The 22164-nt window shown below is 34.5% G+C and overlaps 1 protein-coding gene across 15 annotated transcripts in view; it reads right to left on the reverse strand.

Annotated features, from left to right (window-relative positions):
• Positions 1 to 22164, reverse strand: part of PARD3 (par-3 family cell polarity regulator) — a 666346-nt gene that overhangs the window by 536318 nt on the left and 107864 nt on the right. For all 15 annotated transcript variants that reach the window (XM_052000522.1, XM_052000517.1, XM_052000520.1 and 12 more), the window contains exon 2: positions 11604 to 11705. In XM_052000522.1, coding sequence (XP_051856482.1) covers positions 11604 to 11705 — 102 coding nt within the window. The remainder of the gene's footprint in view (positions 1 to 11603; positions 11706 to 22164) is intronic.

The following is a 22164-nucleotide window of genomic DNA, read 5'->3' on the forward strand; positions in this document are numbered from 1 at the left end:
CTATTACTTCATTTCTCTTCTATCACATACATATGCTACAACTTATTAACTCATTAATGAATTGTTAAATATTGTCTTAGTTTCTATTTTTGTCACCCATCCCCCCCAAAAAAAGACAGTTGATATAAATATTTGTGTATATTAAGGACATTTTCATCTTTCTTTGCTCTCTTTTGGTTATAATCCTAGCAATGAAAAAGGGTCCAAGGGTCCATGCTTTTTAGTAACTTTCATATATAAATATAAATTGCTTCTTAGAATGCTAACAAAATCATGCATACATGTTTTTCCACAGCCCCATAAAATGGATGGCTTGAACCAGATCACCTGTAAATCTCTGATCCAACTTTAAAATTCTTAATATTTCCTGCATCTTTAATACAAAATTCATTTATGTTGAAACATTAAAAATTCTGCTTCACCAGGACTTGGGTACCCTTCCCAAGGGATTCAAGGCATAGTTTATCTTATGCAATAATATGTTAGCAAAATTAATTTTATAATTCCACAAGTGAGATCTTATAGTGCCTTATTTTGTCAAAACGAAGCTAAAGGTTAGCTCAAATAAACAACTTGATATGAACTGTACACAGGTGTACACACAGGAAATACAACAGATCTGTATCTTCTCAAAGCCAAACAAAATGTTGCTTTTGAAGTATTTTTAAAATTTGGTGGTGTGTGTATAATTTAGAATAAATACTATCTCATAGCCCATAATTATAAATGTATCTGGCTCTTTCTTATTACTATGTCCCTAATATTTATTAAAATTAAAGGCATAATTTGGGCTGATGACTATAAATATTCATTAGTTAAGTTCATGTTCACAGTTCTACTGTCAGCTCAAATCATTTGTTTATTTGAACTGAATTACCCTTATTCTATCACAGTGAATTTTCCTCCTTGCATTTAACATCTAGGGTGGTCCAGCTTCTCTAGGCAGGTCAGCAGTCACTATTTGTGTAGAACAACAGCATAAAGGAAAATAAGAGAGTCCCAAGACAGATCATCTTTTATAAATGGAAAGGTTTTTTGACTCCTCGCTCTCCCTCTTACAGCCTTCCTCACAACTCCATCCAATCAGCTGCTACTTAATTCTACTTCTAGGACATGTTTCTCCTCTAACTCCATTATTTTTTCTTGTACTATTCTAATAGACCCCAAATTGCCTCATCTTCAAGCAGCCAAAATACTCTTTTTAATGCACAATCATTAACCATGTCACTCTACATACTCAAAAAAATTCAGTAGCTTATTATAGGAAAAACAACATAGCATTCAAGATACAATGTTAGACCTGACATCAGGCCCTGAAGTCCAATCTGACTTTCAACATTCAGAATTTGCATGACCCAGCATGGAAGATTTCATTTATCTGACCCAATCTCCTCATTTGCATAAAGATAATTTAACTGGAACACCTTCCTAAAAAGGTCAGTATGAGATATGATGATCATATAGTGCATTTCACAAACTTGAAAATACTATATAAGTTTAAGTATTTTAATAAAATACAAGTTCATGTGATTCTGTGTGTATGTATGTATATATGTATTATTAGAGCCTACACAATTGCTGAAATAAGTACAACTGTAATGGAATGCTAATCAATGGATTTTCTAATAGCCCTTCCAAGTTTCTCATGAAATTCTCAAAAACTTATAATAAAAGATACTCCATTTAAATATAATCATCTTTCTTGAAACTTCAGGTCCCGGACTGCTTGCCATCTGGGGGAGGGGGTAGAGGGAGGGAGGGGAAAAATCGGAACAGAACTGAGTGCAAGGGATAATGCTGTAAAAAATTACCCTGGCATAGGTTCTATCAATAAAAAGTTATTAAAAAATAAAAAAAGAAACTTCAGATCCCAAGGAAACATTCCCATGGAGACTAGAATATTCTCAGTATGGACTAAAATATACTGGGGGCAAGGAGGAATGCCCCCTACACACACACACACACACACACACACACACACAGAGTGATGGACAATTAATTGACTTCCAATCCTATAATCAATCTGAAACATTCTAAAAATTATTGATCCAAATGTTTTCTTTCTTATTAAGCTATGTCACCTCTATGTAACTAAAATTTTTTTGCATTTTTTTTTCAGATGACAGGCATATACATAGGCAGGCATTAATTAAGGGGATAAAGAGCCTTCAAAGGGATTAACCATGAGATTTGTGTCAAATGCAAGCTGTTCTCTCTGTATGTCTGGAAATTTCAGCAGCAATTTGATCCCTTAACATAGCAGAGTTTATGAATGTTTTATGAACTTCATTTCAATATCACTCCAACAAATGAGCTCTAGTTTTCACAAACTCTGTCTCAGACAACACAATGAGAGCTCCAAGTTCCTTTCTAGGAATTTCAGACTGCCACCAAACCAAGTTATAGGGTCTCTCCTCTATTCCACCCACAAAATCTCTGACACAGGGCTACAACTCCACCAAAAATGTAAGCACATTAACTAACAAATCTTGACAGCAGAAATCATCATGACTCCATTGGATAATATTGCCTCATTTTGCCTGGCCTAGCACATAAATAAATTATGAAGTGTTGCGCAGAAAAAGAAAAATAAGCTGAGTCTCAAAAAAAATAGTCAAGTGGAAATTTTTTTAATAGCATGCTCCTAAAAAAATTTATGCAGACACTAGAAAATTATTCATATATGTTGTACTATTCTGTAAATAAAAATTAGTCATGTTTATGGAAGTACTCAAATGAAGAAAAAATGCCCAAGTTCTCTACCCCAATGAGATGACAATAAAAGAGGTTATAAGATCAAATTACTATATTCCTTTGATCCTCTGTGGATTCTATAACCCTTCAGTTATCATATTTAATGTCTGACTCCATCTTCTACAATCAATAAAATTCTAACATTTGTTCCTCAAAAAGGATCCTATCCAAGAAATCTATCACTACCCCCATGCCTCAGATCTGCTAGATCTGGGAGGAGAAACTCCCTCCTACTGCATGTTAAATAAAGAGGTAAAACAAAAATTCCAATGCTCCATTTTCTTTTCAGTGGTTCCAAATCAATTTATTAGATTCCTAACATGTTAAGTTATGTTATTCAATCTATTTAGTAACTGAGAAAGCCAAAGAAATTTCTTGTTCTTGTTAAAATCAGGGCAATGCCAGTAACTTTACAAACTAAACCTGATATTCCTTATTTAATACAAACAAATGACAGCCTTGCAATTTCCTTTTGCCCTCAGTCAGGGATTGGTCTCTGCTCCAAACAGCAGAATCAGAATAATTAAACAGAAACGGATTTTTGAAGTGTAAACATCAAAATAGGACATAAAAAGAGGGTGACTTTTAGTTCCTAGATTTATCAAGGCTCATAGATTTGGAACTAGAGGGGATTCATTTCACAAAAGAAGCTAGGTAATCCCAGGAGTGGTTAAGTTACAGAGTTAAAAAGTGTCAGAAATCTCAATCCTCTGAAGCCAAATTAATCAGTCTTTGACCCTCCCATTACCAATGAGCTGAATCTCTGCTCTCAAATTTAAGAGCATTTTAAAGGCTCCAAATTGTTTTCCATATCCTGTGTTTGGCACACCTTCTCAGATTCCCTACTGCTTCTCTTCAGACTAAGCTAAGACTGGCTGAAGAAAAATGGGGTAAGGGAAGGGTATAAGGGAGATTAAATTTGCTTCAAAGCACACAGAAGTAGAAGAAGCATTCTCATCAAGTAGAGAAAAAACTACTATAGGAATAAGGAGTGAGACACCTTTGAAAAGGTTTGATACATTTGATTTTTCCTGTTTGTTTTTTACTTTTAATGAGGAAAGAGAAGAAAATAAAGTATATTTAATCTAGTGGCCATGATATCTTCACTTGTACGCAGTGAGAAGCTTTAGTAACCTGCTAAATATCAGAAGGGGTACACCAGACTTGCTGACAAGCCCATAATATCTCCACACAAATTCTGGATAATTTTAAGAAACCAAGCAAGGACAAGTTTAAATACCTTTTTCAGCTAGAGTGGGGAAAGAGAGAAGAGATAAAGAAAGACAGAGACTGAGAAAGTAAAAGAGAGATAGAGAGGGAGAAGAACAAAGCAAAGACAGAGGGGAAAAGAAAGGAGAGTCTGAAAATGCTAGAAAGGATTAAAAAAGAAAAAAAAAAAAAAAAGCTCACACAAAAATCTTGTAACTAAATTTCTCTTAATCAGGTAAGAAGCTAGATCCATTTGGCATTCTCAATACAATATAGACAGCAATGAAAAATTGAAATGTCAAAAGAATCAGTAGCTTTAACTGCCCTCAAAATGAGTTTCACTTACTGTATCAATCTTTACAATAAAAGCAATACTAAAAGAAAATGGTCAGTATTTTTAGAGTTGTTTTCTTAGTTTTCATCATCTGATATATTGCTCTGTGAGCTTCACAGCAATAACCCAAAATGTATTAAATATGGATTTTATCAGAAACCCATGGTGTATACATGTATAATATATTCCTTTTATCCATGTTTCATCTGATTGAAGTTGTAACTGTATTTGGTAAAGCTGAAGCACTAAGAGCCAACCTAAACATTCACAAGTAGACATGGGTATTTTTCTTATGAACAGCTACCCCAAATGTTGCATATCAGAATAATCCAAAAACACAACTGCCTGCCAAGAGTCATACTAAAGAGACATCCAAATTAATTAAGTCATTACACCCCATTAGATTGATTTAATGAGAATGATAATATCCAAAAAAAATTTTTTTCAGGAGAATATTTATTATAATCTAAAGAGCAATTCTCAAAAAGGCTGCTTTGTCTTTGGCAAATAATTGAACAGGGTAGGAGAAATTTAAAAATTTCTTCAAAATAAATATATTTAAAAATATAAATTTAGAAGCAACCTCTGAAACATTGACTGATTCTTAAGACATTTAAAAAGCAGAATTTGAAGCTATTTTCCCAGGAGTAAGTCCTCAAAAGCACTTGGCTTTAAAAGGTTGTGTTCCCAAATGGGAAAATAGAGTTATCAATTTATTAGAAAAATACATAATAAAATATTTTTAGAATTATTATGAAAAATATCCAAAGCTTTAACTCAGTTCTATTTTTTTATATCATTGTTTGTTTGCTTTGTAACACACCCCACACAGAAAGAAGCTTTTCTTGCTTTTTGGCTTGTTATAGCATGAAAATAAATAAGTGGAGCCAAAGTCCTTCTCACTGAATTGACCTATTTGCTATTCTCCACTCCCAACATTCCATCTCCAGTCTCTATGCCTTTGTACATGTGGTCTTTTGTGCCTGAAATGAACTCCCTTCTCACATCTATTTCTTGGACTCTGTGGCTTCCTTCAAGGCTCAGATCAAATGTATCCTCCTACACAAGATTCATCTTGAATCCTCAGTTGTCAGTACCTTTCCCACCACCAGAATAACTAACATGTATTAGTTACACTTCACTTATTTTGTATTTATTTATCTGTGTCCACATCAGGAGAACATCAGCATCTTAAAGATAAGGATTGCCTTATTTCAGTCCTTGTGTGCCCAGCACCTATCAAAAATGCCTGGGACATATACAGTAGGTTCTTAATAGATGCTGATTAAATGATAGAAGGAGTACATATACAGTAGGTACTTAATAGATGCTGATTAAATGATAGGAGTACATATACAGTAGGTATTTAATAGATGCTGATTAAATGATAGAAGGAAAAAGACACAATTAAAGAGAATGACACGACAAATGAAAGGTGTTGACAGTGCTCTCCTCAGAGCCCAGATTATAGTTATTAAATCTCTTTAGGTATGTAGCTATGTGTTTCAGAGCCTGTGTGAAGACACTTGAATCCAAGCAGATGTTCTTGTAGCTAAATTGTTCCATTAGCATATTTGTCACTATGGAACATGGCCCGTATTTACAAGTTAGGCTCCAGTGCAATCTTGGCTTTTGATTTCCTTTTACTGTCCACAGCCCTTTTTTTCTGAGAAGCTGTCCATCTCCTAAAATCTTGCGAATTACCTCATGGTATTGTGTGAAACTGTCATTAAAAACCAGGCCCTTGATGAAGGGAAGAAAGCAAGTTTTCATTAACTTAGGAGCAATAGTAGAAGAACAAGGAAACAACATTCAATGCTGCCAATGGAGAGATTAGTCTCAGAATATCTGGCATTACCACTTGGAAAATCAATATGAAAGCATGACAGTTAAAATAACTAGTGCATTCCTCATGTGTGAAAGAGCCAGGTAATCCAAAACCAACCAAACAAATTTTTCTTAAGCCAGCTTTAAACAAAGCAGCTGGGTAAGTGGGAGAAGAATTCTGGAAAATACCCGTGTGAAAGCAACACTTAGTAATTTGTTTCTCAAATAATTAACATGAGAAGACAATTTACTAGGTCTGCCATTTTTAGATCATAATGCATGCCCTGGAGGTTTATGTTTAAGAACTTTAAATTTATTTCCACCACCCCACCATGAAGATTTCAAAAAGGGACAAATAACACAGCCCATTTAGTATAAATCATGAAGAAACAAGTCCATAGGCCATTATGTTTTCAATCACACGAGGAGGCAGTATAGACAGTTTCCCAACAAAGGCAGGTCCTAGCAAGCTCTACTCCAACCTCAGTAACCTGGATTAGACTAGGAAACGGAATTGTATATTGCAATTCCATAATTCAAGGCCATAAACTAGCCGATTTCCCACTCATAGGCTTATTTCTCACTAATCTTCTACACACTTCATTGCCACAAACTAGACTAGTCATTACTCTCGGAAAATAACGCTGACTTTGCTCATGTTGTTGTCTCTGCCTTCCACCTACACCTGTCTAAACCCTTCATGGGGAAGCTCAAACATAACTTGCTGCATAAAACCTTATTCAGATAAAAGTCATCTTGGTACCTCTGATTTCCCAAAATGCTTTTTTAGATTCCTATCTTGTTTAAAAAAGACATCAGACAAGCAAGAAGAAAATCCAGATCCACCATTTCCTAGCCATGTGATTAAATTTCTCTGATTATTAGCTTCCTTGTAATAATATAATTATATTTTCTTATTTTAATTTGAGGAAGGCACTTAATGTTACAGATTTAAATCTGAATGTCTACAGAAGTAAGATCTATGAAAGTAAGATGACAGAAAAAGAGGGAAAAAAGAAAGGGAGGATAAAAGGAGGGATGAGAAAGGAAAGAAGAAGAGAAGAAGGGGGAAGAGGGAAAGAGGGAAAGAAAGGAGGGAGAAGAAAAATGAAGAGGGGGGAGAGGGGAAAAGGGAGAGCAAGGGGAAAGGGAAAGAAAGAGAGGGGAGGAGGGATGAACAGAGGGAGGGAGAAAGAGATTTATACTTATATTTTGCATGGAGTAGATTCACTTGTTCATTTTTCAGTTGTGCTCAACTCTTCAACACCTTATTTGGGGGTTTTTCAGCACAGATACTGAAATGGCTTGTCATTTCTTTCTCCAAATGAGAAAAATGAAGCAAACAAGATTAAGTGACTTGCCCAGCATCAAATAATAATATGTATCAGAGGCCAGATTTGAACTCAGGTCTCCCTGACTACAGGCTCAGCCTGTACCCAAAAGATAAATGAATGAATGAGAATGTATTTATTAAGCAATTTCTTGTTCAGGAGCTTTGTCATACCCAACTTTTCATGACACTAATGAGGATTCTCTTGGTAAAGAGCTAGAGTCATTTGCCATCTGCTTCTCTAGCTCTTTTTGAAATAAAAAGGGTTACATGACTTCTCCAGGGTCACACAGCTGGTAAGTGTAGGTCTTCCTGACTCCAGACCCGGGACTCTATCTACTATACCACCTAACTGCCCTAAATTAGAAAAGATAATTACTGGTTATTCTTTAAATGACCTGTAGTCCCCACAGGATTCTAATAAGAAGTTACAACCAGCAATGTTTTGAATAGGCAATGTAGGTCCCTTAAATCTATTGAGTCAATTGAGTACTCCATCTTTTTAAAAATTTTATTATCATCATCATCATCATCATTATTATTATTATTATATTTTTTTATTCCAATTTAAAAAGTAATAGGCTCCAAAATCCAGATATTTAACATAGGCTCATAAGAAAAAACCAGAAGGAAATCTATCATCTACTTCAATTCCTTCATTTTAATAAGAAAGAGACAAGAGATGGCCACAAGTCGTGATTTATCTTACACAGAAATAACAGGAAAAAATTCTCCCTATAATAGCCAATTGATCTACTTTCTTAGTACTTCTATAACCCAATGTGAAACAAGACATAATCCTATCTCATAAAACTTGAAAACAGAGGGCTAGGTCTAATATATCCAAACATCTCTTGAATATTTCTCCTTTTCTTAAGCAAGATTAAATGTTTGCAATTAGTCTATGCTTGCACAGAAGTCAAAACCTACAAGTCAATGAAAATAGATTTTAAATTGGAAATAAACAACTACTTAACTTACAAATATGTTGAATGTAAATTAAAAACTAAAACTGCAATTCAGTATTAAATAAGATTTTCATTGACAGAAAGTTCATTTCTTTGTGCCTCTCCCCCACAATGCTTTGTGCAAAACTCAGGAAACATTATTATGTATCAAAGTAACAATCACAATGCTCAAATACTTATAATGGGCATTTTTTTCAAAGACAAAGAATTCAAATATAGTATATATGTGCTTCTCATCTCTACTATGGTAAAACCACAACAAAAAAAGGGGTGGGGGGACATTAGAAAAGATGTGTTGGATGTAAACAATTCATAAACAATCCGGCAACCAGTTATCCAGTTTGACAACTAGTATCATTACTGGATAATATATGTTCATTTTAATAATCCTGTTCTTCTTGTTACTATTATTAATTGAGAAGGTTTTTGAACATTGTGTTCCTGAGAAAAGCAACCCGGTCAATTTAGTAGAAATCTTTAAAAAATAATAAAAACTTGAATTTGTCTTATATGATCAAGAGATAATCTCCCTTGGAAGCAAATTGACTTCAAAGTATAACTCATATTGTCCCATACTCAAATCCAATGATACTGGATAATTATTTCATGAAATTTCAAAAGTCCATGTTTTTAAATTTTTAAAAATTCAATTTTCAGAATCTTCAGAAGGCAGCTACTCTTCTCCAAACACCTTATTGCTATTTATCCAGAGGCTACACAATTAATTTCAACTTTTTAACACATTTCATTTGTTTATGTCTAAAGGGTTTTTATGCTAAAAGGTTTATAATAAAGTTAGCAAAATGACAGCAGTCACAAAGTAGCTACTTGTCTGACTACAATACAATGGATTACATGGCTAAAAATTTTAACAGCAGAAAGATCAAAACTTAAGAAAATCTCAAAGGAAAAAGCTGCAGCGATTGACATAATTCGTTGTTCTTATATTTGGCAAAGAAAATGAAGATAATGAAATAAAAAATTCTATTTCAAAACAAAAGTTTACTTTTTTTTTTCATCAATAGACATTCCTAGTTCTTCAAGTATTAAAAGACTTGAAATATGTGGAGAGGATGCTGCTTTTAATGTTTATGATGTTTTGCCATTTCATTTCCTCAGAGTTACTGAATTTCAATTACATCTCAAATGATAATAAGAAATAATAGGTCAAATACTTAAAAACCTAGAGAAAGGCCAACAGGACACTGAGTATGTGGTCTGTGGAGGATTTACAGGAAGACAAGCAATAAACACATAAGAGGAGAAAGCATGGGTGGAGAGAACCCACATTACAGAGATAAATGATCCATTCAAGTATTTCAGCTGCAGTTCCTTATTTATGTGCCTTAAAATACCTCTAGTTTCAGATGACTCTAATATGACCTATTGGAGCTGTATCCTTTGAAAATAAGCTGCAGTGAAAAGAAGTGAGAGTGTTCTTGTCCCTGGTCGAATGCTTAGTGTAAAAGAAGAATGTTATAATCAAAAAAATGCAGCCAACTAAACAATATTTTCTCAAGTGTGACCTTCGTACTTATCCATGAGCCATAGACCAGAAGACAAGGTACAACCAATCACATACTACATTTTGGAAGAAAGAGTGAGTCTTTTTATTAGAATGCATCTCCTAAACAATTTCATTATAATGAGGAAATGTTAATTCTGATAATATTTACCAAATCCTATCCTGGCAGGTAAAAGTAACAAATCTCCTGAGAACTGAGATAAACTAAATTCTTACTTATGCATTCTGTTATAGAATAAGTGTTTTGTTGATGTGATAAATATCAATGCTCCAGGGCTTCAAAAATGCCATGTTGCTTGCATGTTATTTGCACATTTGAAAGCAAAAGCTTTAATAGACCAAGAATTTTTCCTAACTAGTTCTACTTCCTTTTTGTAGCTTCAGAAAAAAATTCATTTTAGTTCCAAAAGTTCTCCTAAGGATATACAGCTCTGCCTGAGCAAACAGAGTTAGTATTAGGGATAAATTTATCACCTTTCTGCCTCTATTCCTTTGCTGTGCAAGCTAACAATTTATTTCACTGACTCCATTCACAGACTGTTATTCTCAATAATAACAATAATAATTAAAGATGTTTCCTAAGAAAGTTGATTCAGCTTACAAACACTAAACTAAATTTCTTTGCAAGAGCAAATATTAAATTTTTAATACTGTTTATGCCTATAATTCTATCCAGAATTGGAGATAAAAAGCCTGTGACCTGTTTCATGTCTAAGTGTATCATCAGCATCACCATCATCTGATCTGATGATGAAGAAATAGAAGAAAGTGTAAGCTTTGAAGTCAACCACTCCAACACCCCTCTTGACACTGAATTATTCCTTCTATTCCTACACTATGAAATGAGAGAGAGAAAGGAAGTATAAACTGACAGGGTCTTCATTGTGGACCACTGTATTTATAATACAAAAATTCACTGATGGTAAAAACACAGAGTAATCTCTTTAAAGCAGTATTTTTACTTGTGTGTTTAGTCAAACAAATAAGACCTACTCAGTGTAAATCACTCTGGTAGATATCTAAATGAATAAGCCATGACTTCAAGAAATTTACAGTCTTATAAATTATTTAAATGTTGCCAATAAGTCAAATATGCAAACAGCAATAGAAGAAATTATAGTCATTTTCTAGATGTTAGGTAAAACATGCTAGAAAAGAATATTTCAGTCTTTGACTCACTAATTAAGTTTGCAGAAAGGAAATTTTGGTTGCACTATTCAGAAGAGCAACCATAACTTACTTATTCCTTTATACGGAGAAAGGCAAAAATAAAAAAAGAGGCTCTTTCTCAATAATTAGGGGTCCCAAACTTTTATAGAGGGTCAGCACACACTGAATCCTTGGTCTTACAATTTAAAGCTATAGTTACATAAAAAACAATTCTGAATTTCCAAAAGAAGTTTAAATGGTGTTCAATATGTTTGAAGAAGTCAGGGAAGCAAAGTTGTTACATTTTTTTAAAAATGGAATATAATCTGCAATACTTAGATTCTCAAACACCTGAAAACAAAAATATGAGCCATTCAGATTGGTGCATTCTCTAAGCAGGGTTTATTTAGTACAAACATGTCATGAAACTCTATGTATGATCATAACCATAGTTCATGTTCTCTGTGGCTAACATAAAAGTCATATTTGCTTTTACTTAACACTCACTCTGTCTTTGTCATCAGCTACATCACAGAGGGTATCATCAAGATCAAGGATCCCACCATCACCATGCTCCAAACGATGAACTTTTATCCAATAACTTGGATCCTACAAAAAAAAAAAAAAAAAAAGAACACAAGTAATTAATATCTTTGGAAGGACACGCTTTAGGGTCCATTTAACGAATCAAATATTAAAAAGATCAAATTTCTACTTTTCAAAAGAAAGACTGTCAAACTTAAAAATCACCAAAAACCAAAAACTCAAGCATCTCTATACCCATCAAATTCATTGTACCCCCCACCCTTTTTATTCACTAAATTCAGAAAAGTGCTGAGATTGGAAGAAGAGGGCAAGAAGAGAAAGAGAGATCTAGTGGATCCTAACTGTTATCTCTTGTTGAGTCTTTACTGAGGTGTTATCTCTTTCAATGCAGTCTTCCCATATCTTTTTACAATTTTCTCACAAAGCCTTTTTTGGAGGTCTGTCTTCACCCCCCCCGTCCCCCGCTCCAAATTCCCTACATAATATTTTACTTATCTGTGTACCTCAAAATAGCCATTAGGTACTAGCCTTACTACTGCTTCATTTTTGTCTCCATCTTTATATATCCAGCACTAACTACAGATGCTTTGAACAAAACAGATGCAAAAGAAATAACTGTTTCAATTAGAAAATTGTAAAATTTCAAGAAAAGACAAAAGTTGTTTATATTTTTCCTTTTAAAATATGACTTTCATACAATGAAAATATTCTTCTATAAGTTAACATAAACAATGATATACTTGCCATTTTAAACTTTTTAGAATTACAAAAATAAATATTCCTTGCATTTAAGTCAAGGTGCTATTTGATTTAGGATTTGTGGGGCTGGGATAGAGTAGAGGGACGAAGATGAAAGTGCACCAATTCAAGGAAAAGGGATTATAATTGTTTTATCATCACATGCTCCTTACATATTTCTATGTTCTTAATAATCATCATAAAACACAAGGATCCACTGCTTAGTTTATACTCTAGACAGAAAGAAAGGTTTCACATAGAGAAAAAAAATTAATTGTAACCAACTATGTGACAGTATAAAACTGGAAACAAAAACATACAATTAGGAGCTGACTAAATCATGACACATTCATGTGCAGAATAAAGGGGCAAATATGAAAAATTCAGGGAATCATGAGAAGACTTATATGAACTAATATAGAACCAGGAAAAGAGTATACCCAATGACCACAAACAAGCCACGTGGGAAAAACAAAAAACAATAGAAAAATGAAACTGCACTATAAAATAGCAATGATAAGCTGGTCCCAGAGACAAATTTACAAAATCTCCTCCTTCTTCTCTTTTCAGAGGAAGAAGACAAAAAGTAGGCAATATTGCCTCTACTCTCAGATACTACTTATATATTATAATCGTTTTTTCCCTCTTTTTTATAAATCTACTACTACAAAATTTGTCAGTAATTGTCAAAAATTGTCAGTAAAAAAAAAAAAATCTAAGATGTAAAAAATAAGTAAAACTCAAGGCTTACTTTTGTACCTTGAAATTAAATTTAATGCTAGCGGTCAAATCAGATATGTAGACAATACTCCCCTGCCCATAACTGGATGTTTTTGACAAGGACTCTTTAATCATAGGTTTCTATTTTAGTTTATGCTTTAATACTTTGAAAGTCTACCACACGATGATGCTTTTACTTGAGGTCTGAAGCAGCACTTGAAAGAGAAGTAACATCTTTTAGTCTCTAGTAGGAGTCAATCTAGTCTTATAAAACAATGAATAATGAAAGATGTATATAGTCTCCAAGAATGGGTAATACCATTCACTCTATGCATAGAGAATAAAGTGAGTATCTGAGTGGTTCACTAGTGTTTACTGCATTCCTAAAATCAATCTACTCTTCTGTGAATCTATTGATTTTTAAGTAGTCTGAGGAATCAGCTTCTGTCCATATAATGTTCACAGAGTGATGTGGATTATCCAAGTTTAGGGTTCCACTGACATTGCTGGGTCATAAATTACTCCAGGTGGTGTTAAGTAGAACCACACATTTATGTCACTCTTTTTTCCACAGTCACTAAGGAAGATCCCAAGAGTAATCAGAAGCAACCTACTTCATGGGAGAGGGCAAAACTAGAGATTGTCCATAGAATGGCTGGACCTATTACTTTCCCCAATGCCATATTCAAACAAACTGCAGAAAGAAGTTAGATTTCTCCTTGGTTCTGGATCTGAACTTCATTGCCTTTTAAAATTATTTTAATTTAATGGAAGAGAATCCCAATGCTCTATCATTTGCATTTTATTTTAGAGCACTTTTTACTTTCAGTGAGGTCAATTCCAAAGAAATTACCAAGCAATAATGAGATATTTATCTCTGGAGAGTTATTCAAGAACAAAGCTTGCTTCCTCCAGTTAATAAAAATAAATGCTATTATTAGGCAGCAAGGTGTGCAATGGATTCAGTATTGTACCTGTAGTGAGAAAGGAAAGTTTAAATACAGCTCAAACATTTACTAGCATAGCAGTACCTGACCCTGAGCAATATGCTTCTAACTACTTGGGTTCCCTCACTTGCAACATGGAAACAAAGTAACAAAGAAACCAAAAAAAAAAAGCCTTTATCTCCCATGGTTGCTGTGATGATGAAATATCTGTAAAGTTTTTTTTTTTTAACAAAATCTTAAATCAGTACATAAATGTTATCATCATCATCATCATTATGATCATCAGTATTTGTATTTGAGTTATTCCTTTGCTTCTCATTTTTTTTAGAACTCATACATAACAGTACTCTATGATTAAGAGACAGTTCTTTCCCACTGTTACTCATAATAGTGTTGCTACATCTGTTTTCCCCAATTTTGAGGAGGGAAGAAAGAAGGAAGGAAGGAAAGAAAAAAGGAAGAAAGGGAGAGAAGGGAGGGAGGAAGGAAGGGAGAGAAGGAAGGGAGGAAGGGAGGGAAGGAGGTAAGGAAGAAAGGAGGAAGGGAGGAAAAGAAGGAGGTAAGAGGGAAGGGAGGGAGGAAGGGAGAAAGTGCCCTACCCATGCTTAGGACATGTGAGCATAAGAAAAATGTGATATATTTCTATCCTACTGAATAATACTGCTTCATGGAACACTGATCTCTCAAAAGAATTATCTGTGGGCTTTCATAAACATAGTTATTTTACAATGAACAAAGGACCTTCTTGTGTTCTACAAGAAAAGCCAAATATCTGATTATGGAAAACTGTTTTCCAGAAAGTTGAAGAATGCTTGTTGATATTCTACTTTAAGAAAAAATGCTTTGAAAAGATTGAAATAGTAATAGCAGAGAGATAGACCAAAAGACATTCCTAGCTATTGATGCAGGGAGGGGATGGAGGGGAGAGGAGAAATCTCAATTCAACAACTTATTATTAACTGCCAAATAGAGACAATGTATTGTACTACTGCTAAGAACAAATGAAAAAAAAAAATTGCTGCCCTCAAAGAGCTTACAGGTTTAAAAAAAAAAAAAATAATGGTAAATGGGCATAATAATGGATTTGGATTAAGAGAAATGGAGTTCTCTGCTAGCTCTGTGTGAGCTTGCACAAGTCACTTTAGACTACAAGTTCCTCCCTGATAAAATGAAGGAGTTGAGCTCAATAATCTATAAATTTCTTTCCAACTCTACAGCTGTGATCCTCCTGTTATTTATCATCATCTAGACTCCATTTTTTTTTCTTGGTGTATGTGTGTTTGTGTTTTGAACTTTATTAAATGCTAAATTCTTTATATTTCAGTGCTTAGGAGGAGAATTAATAATTATTAGTAAAGGCTATTAGAAGTGATTGCCTAAAATGGACAATTTCCAATTTCTAAAACTAAAAATGATTAGTTCCTCACTGATAAAATGAAGGAGTTAAACTCAATAATCTATAAATTTCCTTCTAACTCCACACTGTGATCCTGTGAATATGTACCTGTTATTAATCATCATCATGATCAAGATATCCTAGAAAGAAACATAGCAGTGGATAGCAGTCCTCAAAGCTAAAAAGGTTGTTATTGTAATTGAGTCATTTCAGTCATGTCCAGTTCTTTGTGATGCCATTTGCAGTTTTCTTCATAAAGACATATTTCCTTTCTAGAGCTAGGAATACCCGAGTTCAACTCCCTCTCTTTAATATGAAAAGCTTAATTGCCATTCACCTACTTGGTAGTTTTCCCCTGCTGTATCAGATATAGATTCACTTCCTATAACTATCCTGTAATTTATTAGGTCATGTTGATACAGTAAGAAGTATGCCCAAAATTGTAATTTTAAAAAATAAGTGTTTCAAATGTATTTAAAGAACTATAGATTTTAAAAGACTAAATAAGACAACATACACTCCTAAAGAAATGTTTTTCATAACTCCACTGGTGCCTTCTCAATGGAGGAGTGGGGTAGGGAAGGGGAAAGGGAGAGAATCTGAAATTCAACATTTAAAAAACAAATGGTTTTAAAATTGTTTTACATGTATCACACAACATTATAGGGCACCTGTATAACATACAACTAAGCAAGGAATTCCTTCTTTGGAATCCTTAACAAATAGTTGTCTACCTCTGGAAAACATCTAACAAAGGGACAAACACCATCCCCTTAAAGCAACTCACTTTATTTTTCATATATGGGACTGACTAATAAGGCTCTGCCTTTTTAAATCATAAGCAGGTGAATTTATCTGGGGCAATAAACTATGAATGCCCAATTTATGTAACAGAATTAGTGGCTTCAAGAAAGATAATCATGTTCATAGTCTAGTTCTTTTGGCCTCCCATCAGTTCCCAAGTTCCCTGTCTCTGATTTTAAAAACGGCCAGGAACTGAATGGTTGCTCAGCTCAAGGAGACCAGAGGAATAGAAGCTCTGCTGTACCCACAAGTGCTAAAATTGGGGTTATTTCTTGGATTAGCTATTGAATGGAAGAGGTCAGGCTGGGGCAGAAAGATTCTCTGAAGATCCTAGAAAAATAGGCCTGCTCTCCTGACAGGACTCTAAGAAACTTCTCTTTCTCAAAATATTCTCATAACATAAATTATTCATTTACTCAAATTGCAACAATTCCACCAAATAATAATAACTAAATTCTTCTTTGAAAAATGAAAATGTTCCTAGGAAACATCACATATACTGTGTGAATAAATGTTTTTGTTTCTAATATTTAATTAAGATCAGCTACAATAAAGAAAATGAAAAAACAGAACTGGAGCTTCAACAGCAAAAAGAAATACAAATGAACAGAGTACCCAATGTCATTAGAAATGTTAAGTTATGGGGACCAACAAATTTTGCCTAATTTCATAATTTCCTGGGACTCAGTTCAACTAACATACAGAAAAGAAGATACATTGAAGATTATTTTTGAGACTTCTGAGAAAGTAAATGGAAGAACTGTTTTTTCCCATTTCTAGAGAAATCATATATTACAGATAAGTAAATAAGTAAAGTAATATTGAAATATGTCTTGTGTTGTCTACTGCAATTTGCAGAACCGAATTTTTGCAGCATAAAAGATTAGGGAGCTTAATATTATGAAAAGAATTAAAGGTTATGGAGAAAGTTTCTTGTGTAAATTGGAGTGGAGAATCTGAGGTTAATGAGAGATTGTGCATTTCTATTAACCTTGAAGAAAGATGAGAACATACTCTAGAACATAAAACCTAGAGCTGAGAATCAATAAAGAAAACGACACATTAGCAGCCAAAAGGAGGAATGATCATCCTTCACCCAGACCAAGACACATGGAGGTTATATTTCCCAACCCAAACTGCATCATTTAAAAGGGACTTGTTCATAAATTTCCAAATTATACAAATGGGGGAGCCCAAGAAGTAAATGCAAAATAAAAGAGAACATTACTGCATAGTTCAAAATTATGACATCATATATGTGGTGAGCTTTTTCTTCTCAAAATGCAGCCAGGTGATAAAAGTTCAGATCTTTTATTATCCCAATATAGCCCGGTTAGCTTAGAGGCCTATCTCTCTGCTTGGTTCCAAGAGCTCTCTCCAAATGTCACCAAATCCAAAGGTCTGGTCCTTCAGCCTCTGCCTCTGCTTTCTTCAGCCTCCAGCCAGCTCCAACTCTTCATGTCATTCCGCTGAAATCTCGACTTGTAGCGTCTTCACTCTGAAGAACTTCGACTGGCCCATTGGCCTATTTATGCTCCTTCCAGAGAGAGGGATTATGGGTTTTCTCCCATAGTGCTCTCTGGCCCAATGACTTCAAGGGAGTGTGAACTCATTGAACTCCAATGAGTAAAGGTGTGAACACAAGCCTTGTATTGATTAGTTCTACTTAGTACCTTGTTTCAGGTTCTGGCCAAAACATCTTCTTGTAAGATTAGATCAACTCTAATTAGTTAGCAGTTAGTAAGGATTCCAACATCTCCCCCTTTCTTTTGTTTTAAAACATAGGGGGTTTCTGAGGGGGTACACATAAATCCATCAATATAGGCCAGAACTTTGTAACAGATATACATGGTATACATAAATCCATCAATATGGGAGGCATTATACATAATTTACATAAGCACATAGCAATATAACACAGGCTAGTAGTAATGTAACAAATAACATGAATCATCCTGAAAATTTACACATGTCCATAAGTCCTAGAAACAGTCCAATAGGATTCCATTGTCCATTAGTTCATGTGCCAGGAATCCAATAGTTCCTGTAAGCTCTGAAGTACTGCAAAAAGTCTCATCAACAATTTTTCATCTTAAGGAACCCAATGATTCTTGCTGGTTTTTCAGGAACTGAAATAGTTTCATCTTGTGTTAGGAAATTCAAAGATTTCTGAAGATTTTAAGAGTCCTTTTGACAGTCTCATTGTCAGCCATCTGATTCTTTCTTCATCAGTGGAAATATAAGCAGATCCTCTTTCCCAAGCAGTTAATCTAATTCCCTTCTATTTACCAAATTTGGGATTTCTCCTCATCATCTGGTAATTACATTGGAGCTGGTTGCATTGGATATTGTCTTGTTGTCTTAAAAGGCCTGTATTCTTCTCAACTGTAATCCTGATTGCTTTTCTGTTGGTTGATGACATCAGAGTTCTGAATTTCTAAAGTCTCTCTGGGTGTAACCTCAGCTGCTATCATGCCCCACCTGTCCTTTGATTGATACTTTAGAGCTGGGCCCTGCCTCTCATTCCTCTGGGTCAATATACATTTAGAGGCCCAATGAAAGCCTCGGTTACATTTTGGACATGGGGTTTTGGGTTTTCTCTCACCCTGTCTTCTCACTCTATCTCCATATCTACAATGAGCTCTCAAATGTCCAATTTTTCCGCACTGAAAACATCGACGAGTTTCTCTAGAATTCCTCTGCCAAGAAGGACCTTGTCTTTCCAAGTTCACCATAGTCTGGGCATAATAAGCATTTGTGCCCACTGTGGCACAGCGTCTTATGATTTCCTCTAAAGAAGCATTTTTGTCTAGCCCCCATATAATTCTCTTGCAAACCTCATTGGCATTTTCCTTAGCCAAATGTCTAGTCATTATTTCTGTGGCAGCATTATCTCCAATGGTTCTTATTACAGCTGTTTGCAGACGTCCCACAAAATCTGCAAAAGGTTCATTGGGACCTTGCTCTATTTTTGTGAAAGCATTATTTCCATCTTTCTGTCCAGGGAGAGAATTCCAAGCTTTTATTGCAGCCTTAGAAATTTGCTCATAGACTGTTATGGGATAATAAATCTGTTCTGAACTCTCTGCATACTGACCTTCACCAGCTAGTTGGTCAAAAGTGATTTGTACAACAGCTCCTTTTTGCCTATTGCGTCCCAAATTAAAAGGAGTGTATTTTCTCTCTTTTTGACCTGAGGAGTTGAGCTCTTCAATCACAGGATATGCATTTATAAAATCAGATATATCTTCTCCTTCATTTTTTGCCTTAATTAATGCTTTTTCTAATCTTGTCAAATTCTGCTTTACAGGAGAAGCTGACTGTGTTTCTGTCTCTCTCCCTCCCCCTTGTTCCACCCATGAAGGGTTAATTGCGGGGGGAGGGTCATGAGATGTGGAATCACCTAATTCCTCCTGCTGTGAAGTATCATACTCAGAATTGTAATTAACTCCATTCTCATCTGATTCGTCCTCCTTTTCACCTAGTAAAGTTGGCAATTCTTCCTCCTGTACTTTCCTTTTCATCATTCTATCACTTAAATAACTTCTTATAGCCAATTGTATTACATTATATGTATTAATTATTGAGTTAGGCCCATTTTTATCATAGAATTGACAAAGATCCTCTCCAACCAATTTCCATTCATTTAGATCTAATTCCTTATCAAGAGAGAAACAAGGACATATGTCCTTTACAGTTTGTAAAAGTTCAGTGATTTGCTGTAAACTTATAATTAAACCTTGGCTTTCCATAACTTTGACAATGCTCTCTAAACATTTTCCTTGAACAGAAACAGGCTGTTTTCTAAATATCTGTCCCATCTTAGATGAAATTCTACTTTAACTCTTCTAACAAAATTTCTTTGTTGCACTCACCCTAATTTCTGGGTTGATGAGTCTTTTCCACTGGATCAGGATCAGAGGCTTTTCCACTGGAATCCACTGAGGGGTCTGTTTGTCCCACGTTCAGGGCGCCAAAATGTGGTGAGCTTTTTCTTCTCAAAATGCAGCCAGGTGATAAAAGTTCAGATCTTTTATTATCCCAATATAGCCCGGTTAGCTTAGAGGCCTATCTCTCTGCTTGGTTCCAAGAGCTCTCTCCAAATGTCACCAAATCCAAAGGTCTGGTCCTTCAGCCTCTGCCTCTGCTTTCTTCAGCCTCCAGCCAGCTCCAACTCTTCATGTCATTCCGCTGAAATCTCGACTTGTAGCGTCTTCACTCTGAAGAACTTCGACTGGCCCATTGGCCTATTTATGCTCCTTCCAGAGAGAGGGATTATGGGTTTTCTCCCATAGTGCTCTCTGGCCCAATGACTTCAAGGGAGGTGTGAACTCATTGAACTCCAATGAGTAAAGGTGTGAACACAAGCCTTGTATTGATTAGTTCTACTTAGTACCTTGTTTCAGGTTCTGGCCAAAACATCTTCTTGTAAGATTAGATCAACTCTAATTAGTTAGCAGTTAGTAAGGATTCCAACACATATACATAAAAAAGTTTTAAACTAATTGCGCTCCAAGTAGTTTAGAGAACAAGTATTGTTTTGAGGTACAAAGTTAAATTTGGAAGTCAAAAAAGACAACTATGTTTTTCTCCAATGAGCACTCTGACAAGTCATTATCAAGTGACAACGTGACTAAATGAGATAATATTCGTAAATCACTTTGTAAACCTTAATGCACAATGTGAATGCTTACTATTATCATTATTTGAGACAGAAAATGTAGCTGGAATGATCAGATGGTAATCATTTGATGTCATGTAAAACTGAATATGACATAAGAAATGGAATATACCACGTCTCTAAACCACAAGGACCACAGTCTCTTAGTATGCTTGGAAATTATTTGTCAAGCCAGACTTTCCCAGCATGCATAATTCTCCCTTAAATTAAGCTAAATTTTATGAAAGCTGATATTAGTATGTCTTGTAGAGAAAATGAATTCTAATTGCCTAAAAGTGTCCTTATGACCCACAGAACAAATGACATTTTTAAAGTGGCAAATAAGACTGGAAATGTGAACTGCATTTCATTAACACATTCCTGTAATCTGTTTAAGGCAGCTGTACTGATTCTGCCCTAATTCCCAAACACTTCCCCACCCTGGAATACTATGAGCAGTTTTCATACTAAAACTGAAAACAACAACAACAACAACAACAACAACAAAAAAAAATAACTGGAGAGGGAGGTAGAGAAGAAATACTAGAACTTTCCCCTCTTAAAAAAAAAGAAAAGGAAAAGGGGCTGGGAGAAGAGAGCATCAACATTTACTAAATAGGAGTATACTTGTACCTCCATATTTTGCCACTTGTCTTAATTCTCTAATGTGTTCTAAAATTCAACATGTTGATATTTTTTAAAAGAACAGTTAAAAATTATAACATACCCAAATTCTGAAGTGAGTTATTATAAACAAAGGAATTGTTTTAATTGCTTTAGAAAGTGTTCAAAAGTCCTGTTAATAGTTTTGGAATTATTCCAAAAGCATAAGAAAAGAAACATTTCCTTTTTGAAAAACCAAAGCAAGTACATTACTCTGTCCATTCTTTTCAAAAGCATCTTACTTTGTTATGCCTACAAGTAAAAAAAATATTTAACCACATTTCTTTTTTTTAAATTCCTTAACAAAGAAATATTTAGATGTTGACTCAAATTAATTTTTTAAAGTACTTTTCTGAAATTTTAAAATATTTAATTCAATAAATCATTAATATTGCATCTAGTGATCACTCTATACACTTCTAATTTAAGACATATATCCCTACTAAAAAACTGTTTCACTAAGGATGAAAAGAAACTTGGAATAAGATTGGGGAAATAAGGGAAGTGGAGGGTTGAAGTGGTTGCAATAGAAAGACAATTAAAATCTATTAAACATTACTAAAAAAGGCAGCCGAGCAACAAATGAAGGCTCAG

The sequence above is a fragment of the Antechinus flavipes genome, chromosome 5 (assembly GCF_016432865.1).
Source record: "Antechinus flavipes isolate AdamAnt ecotype Samford, QLD, Australia chromosome 5, AdamAnt_v2, whole genome shotgun sequence".
In the NCBI taxonomy this organism is placed as follows: Eukaryota; Metazoa; Chordata; class Mammalia; order Dasyuromorphia; family Dasyuridae; genus Antechinus; species Antechinus flavipes.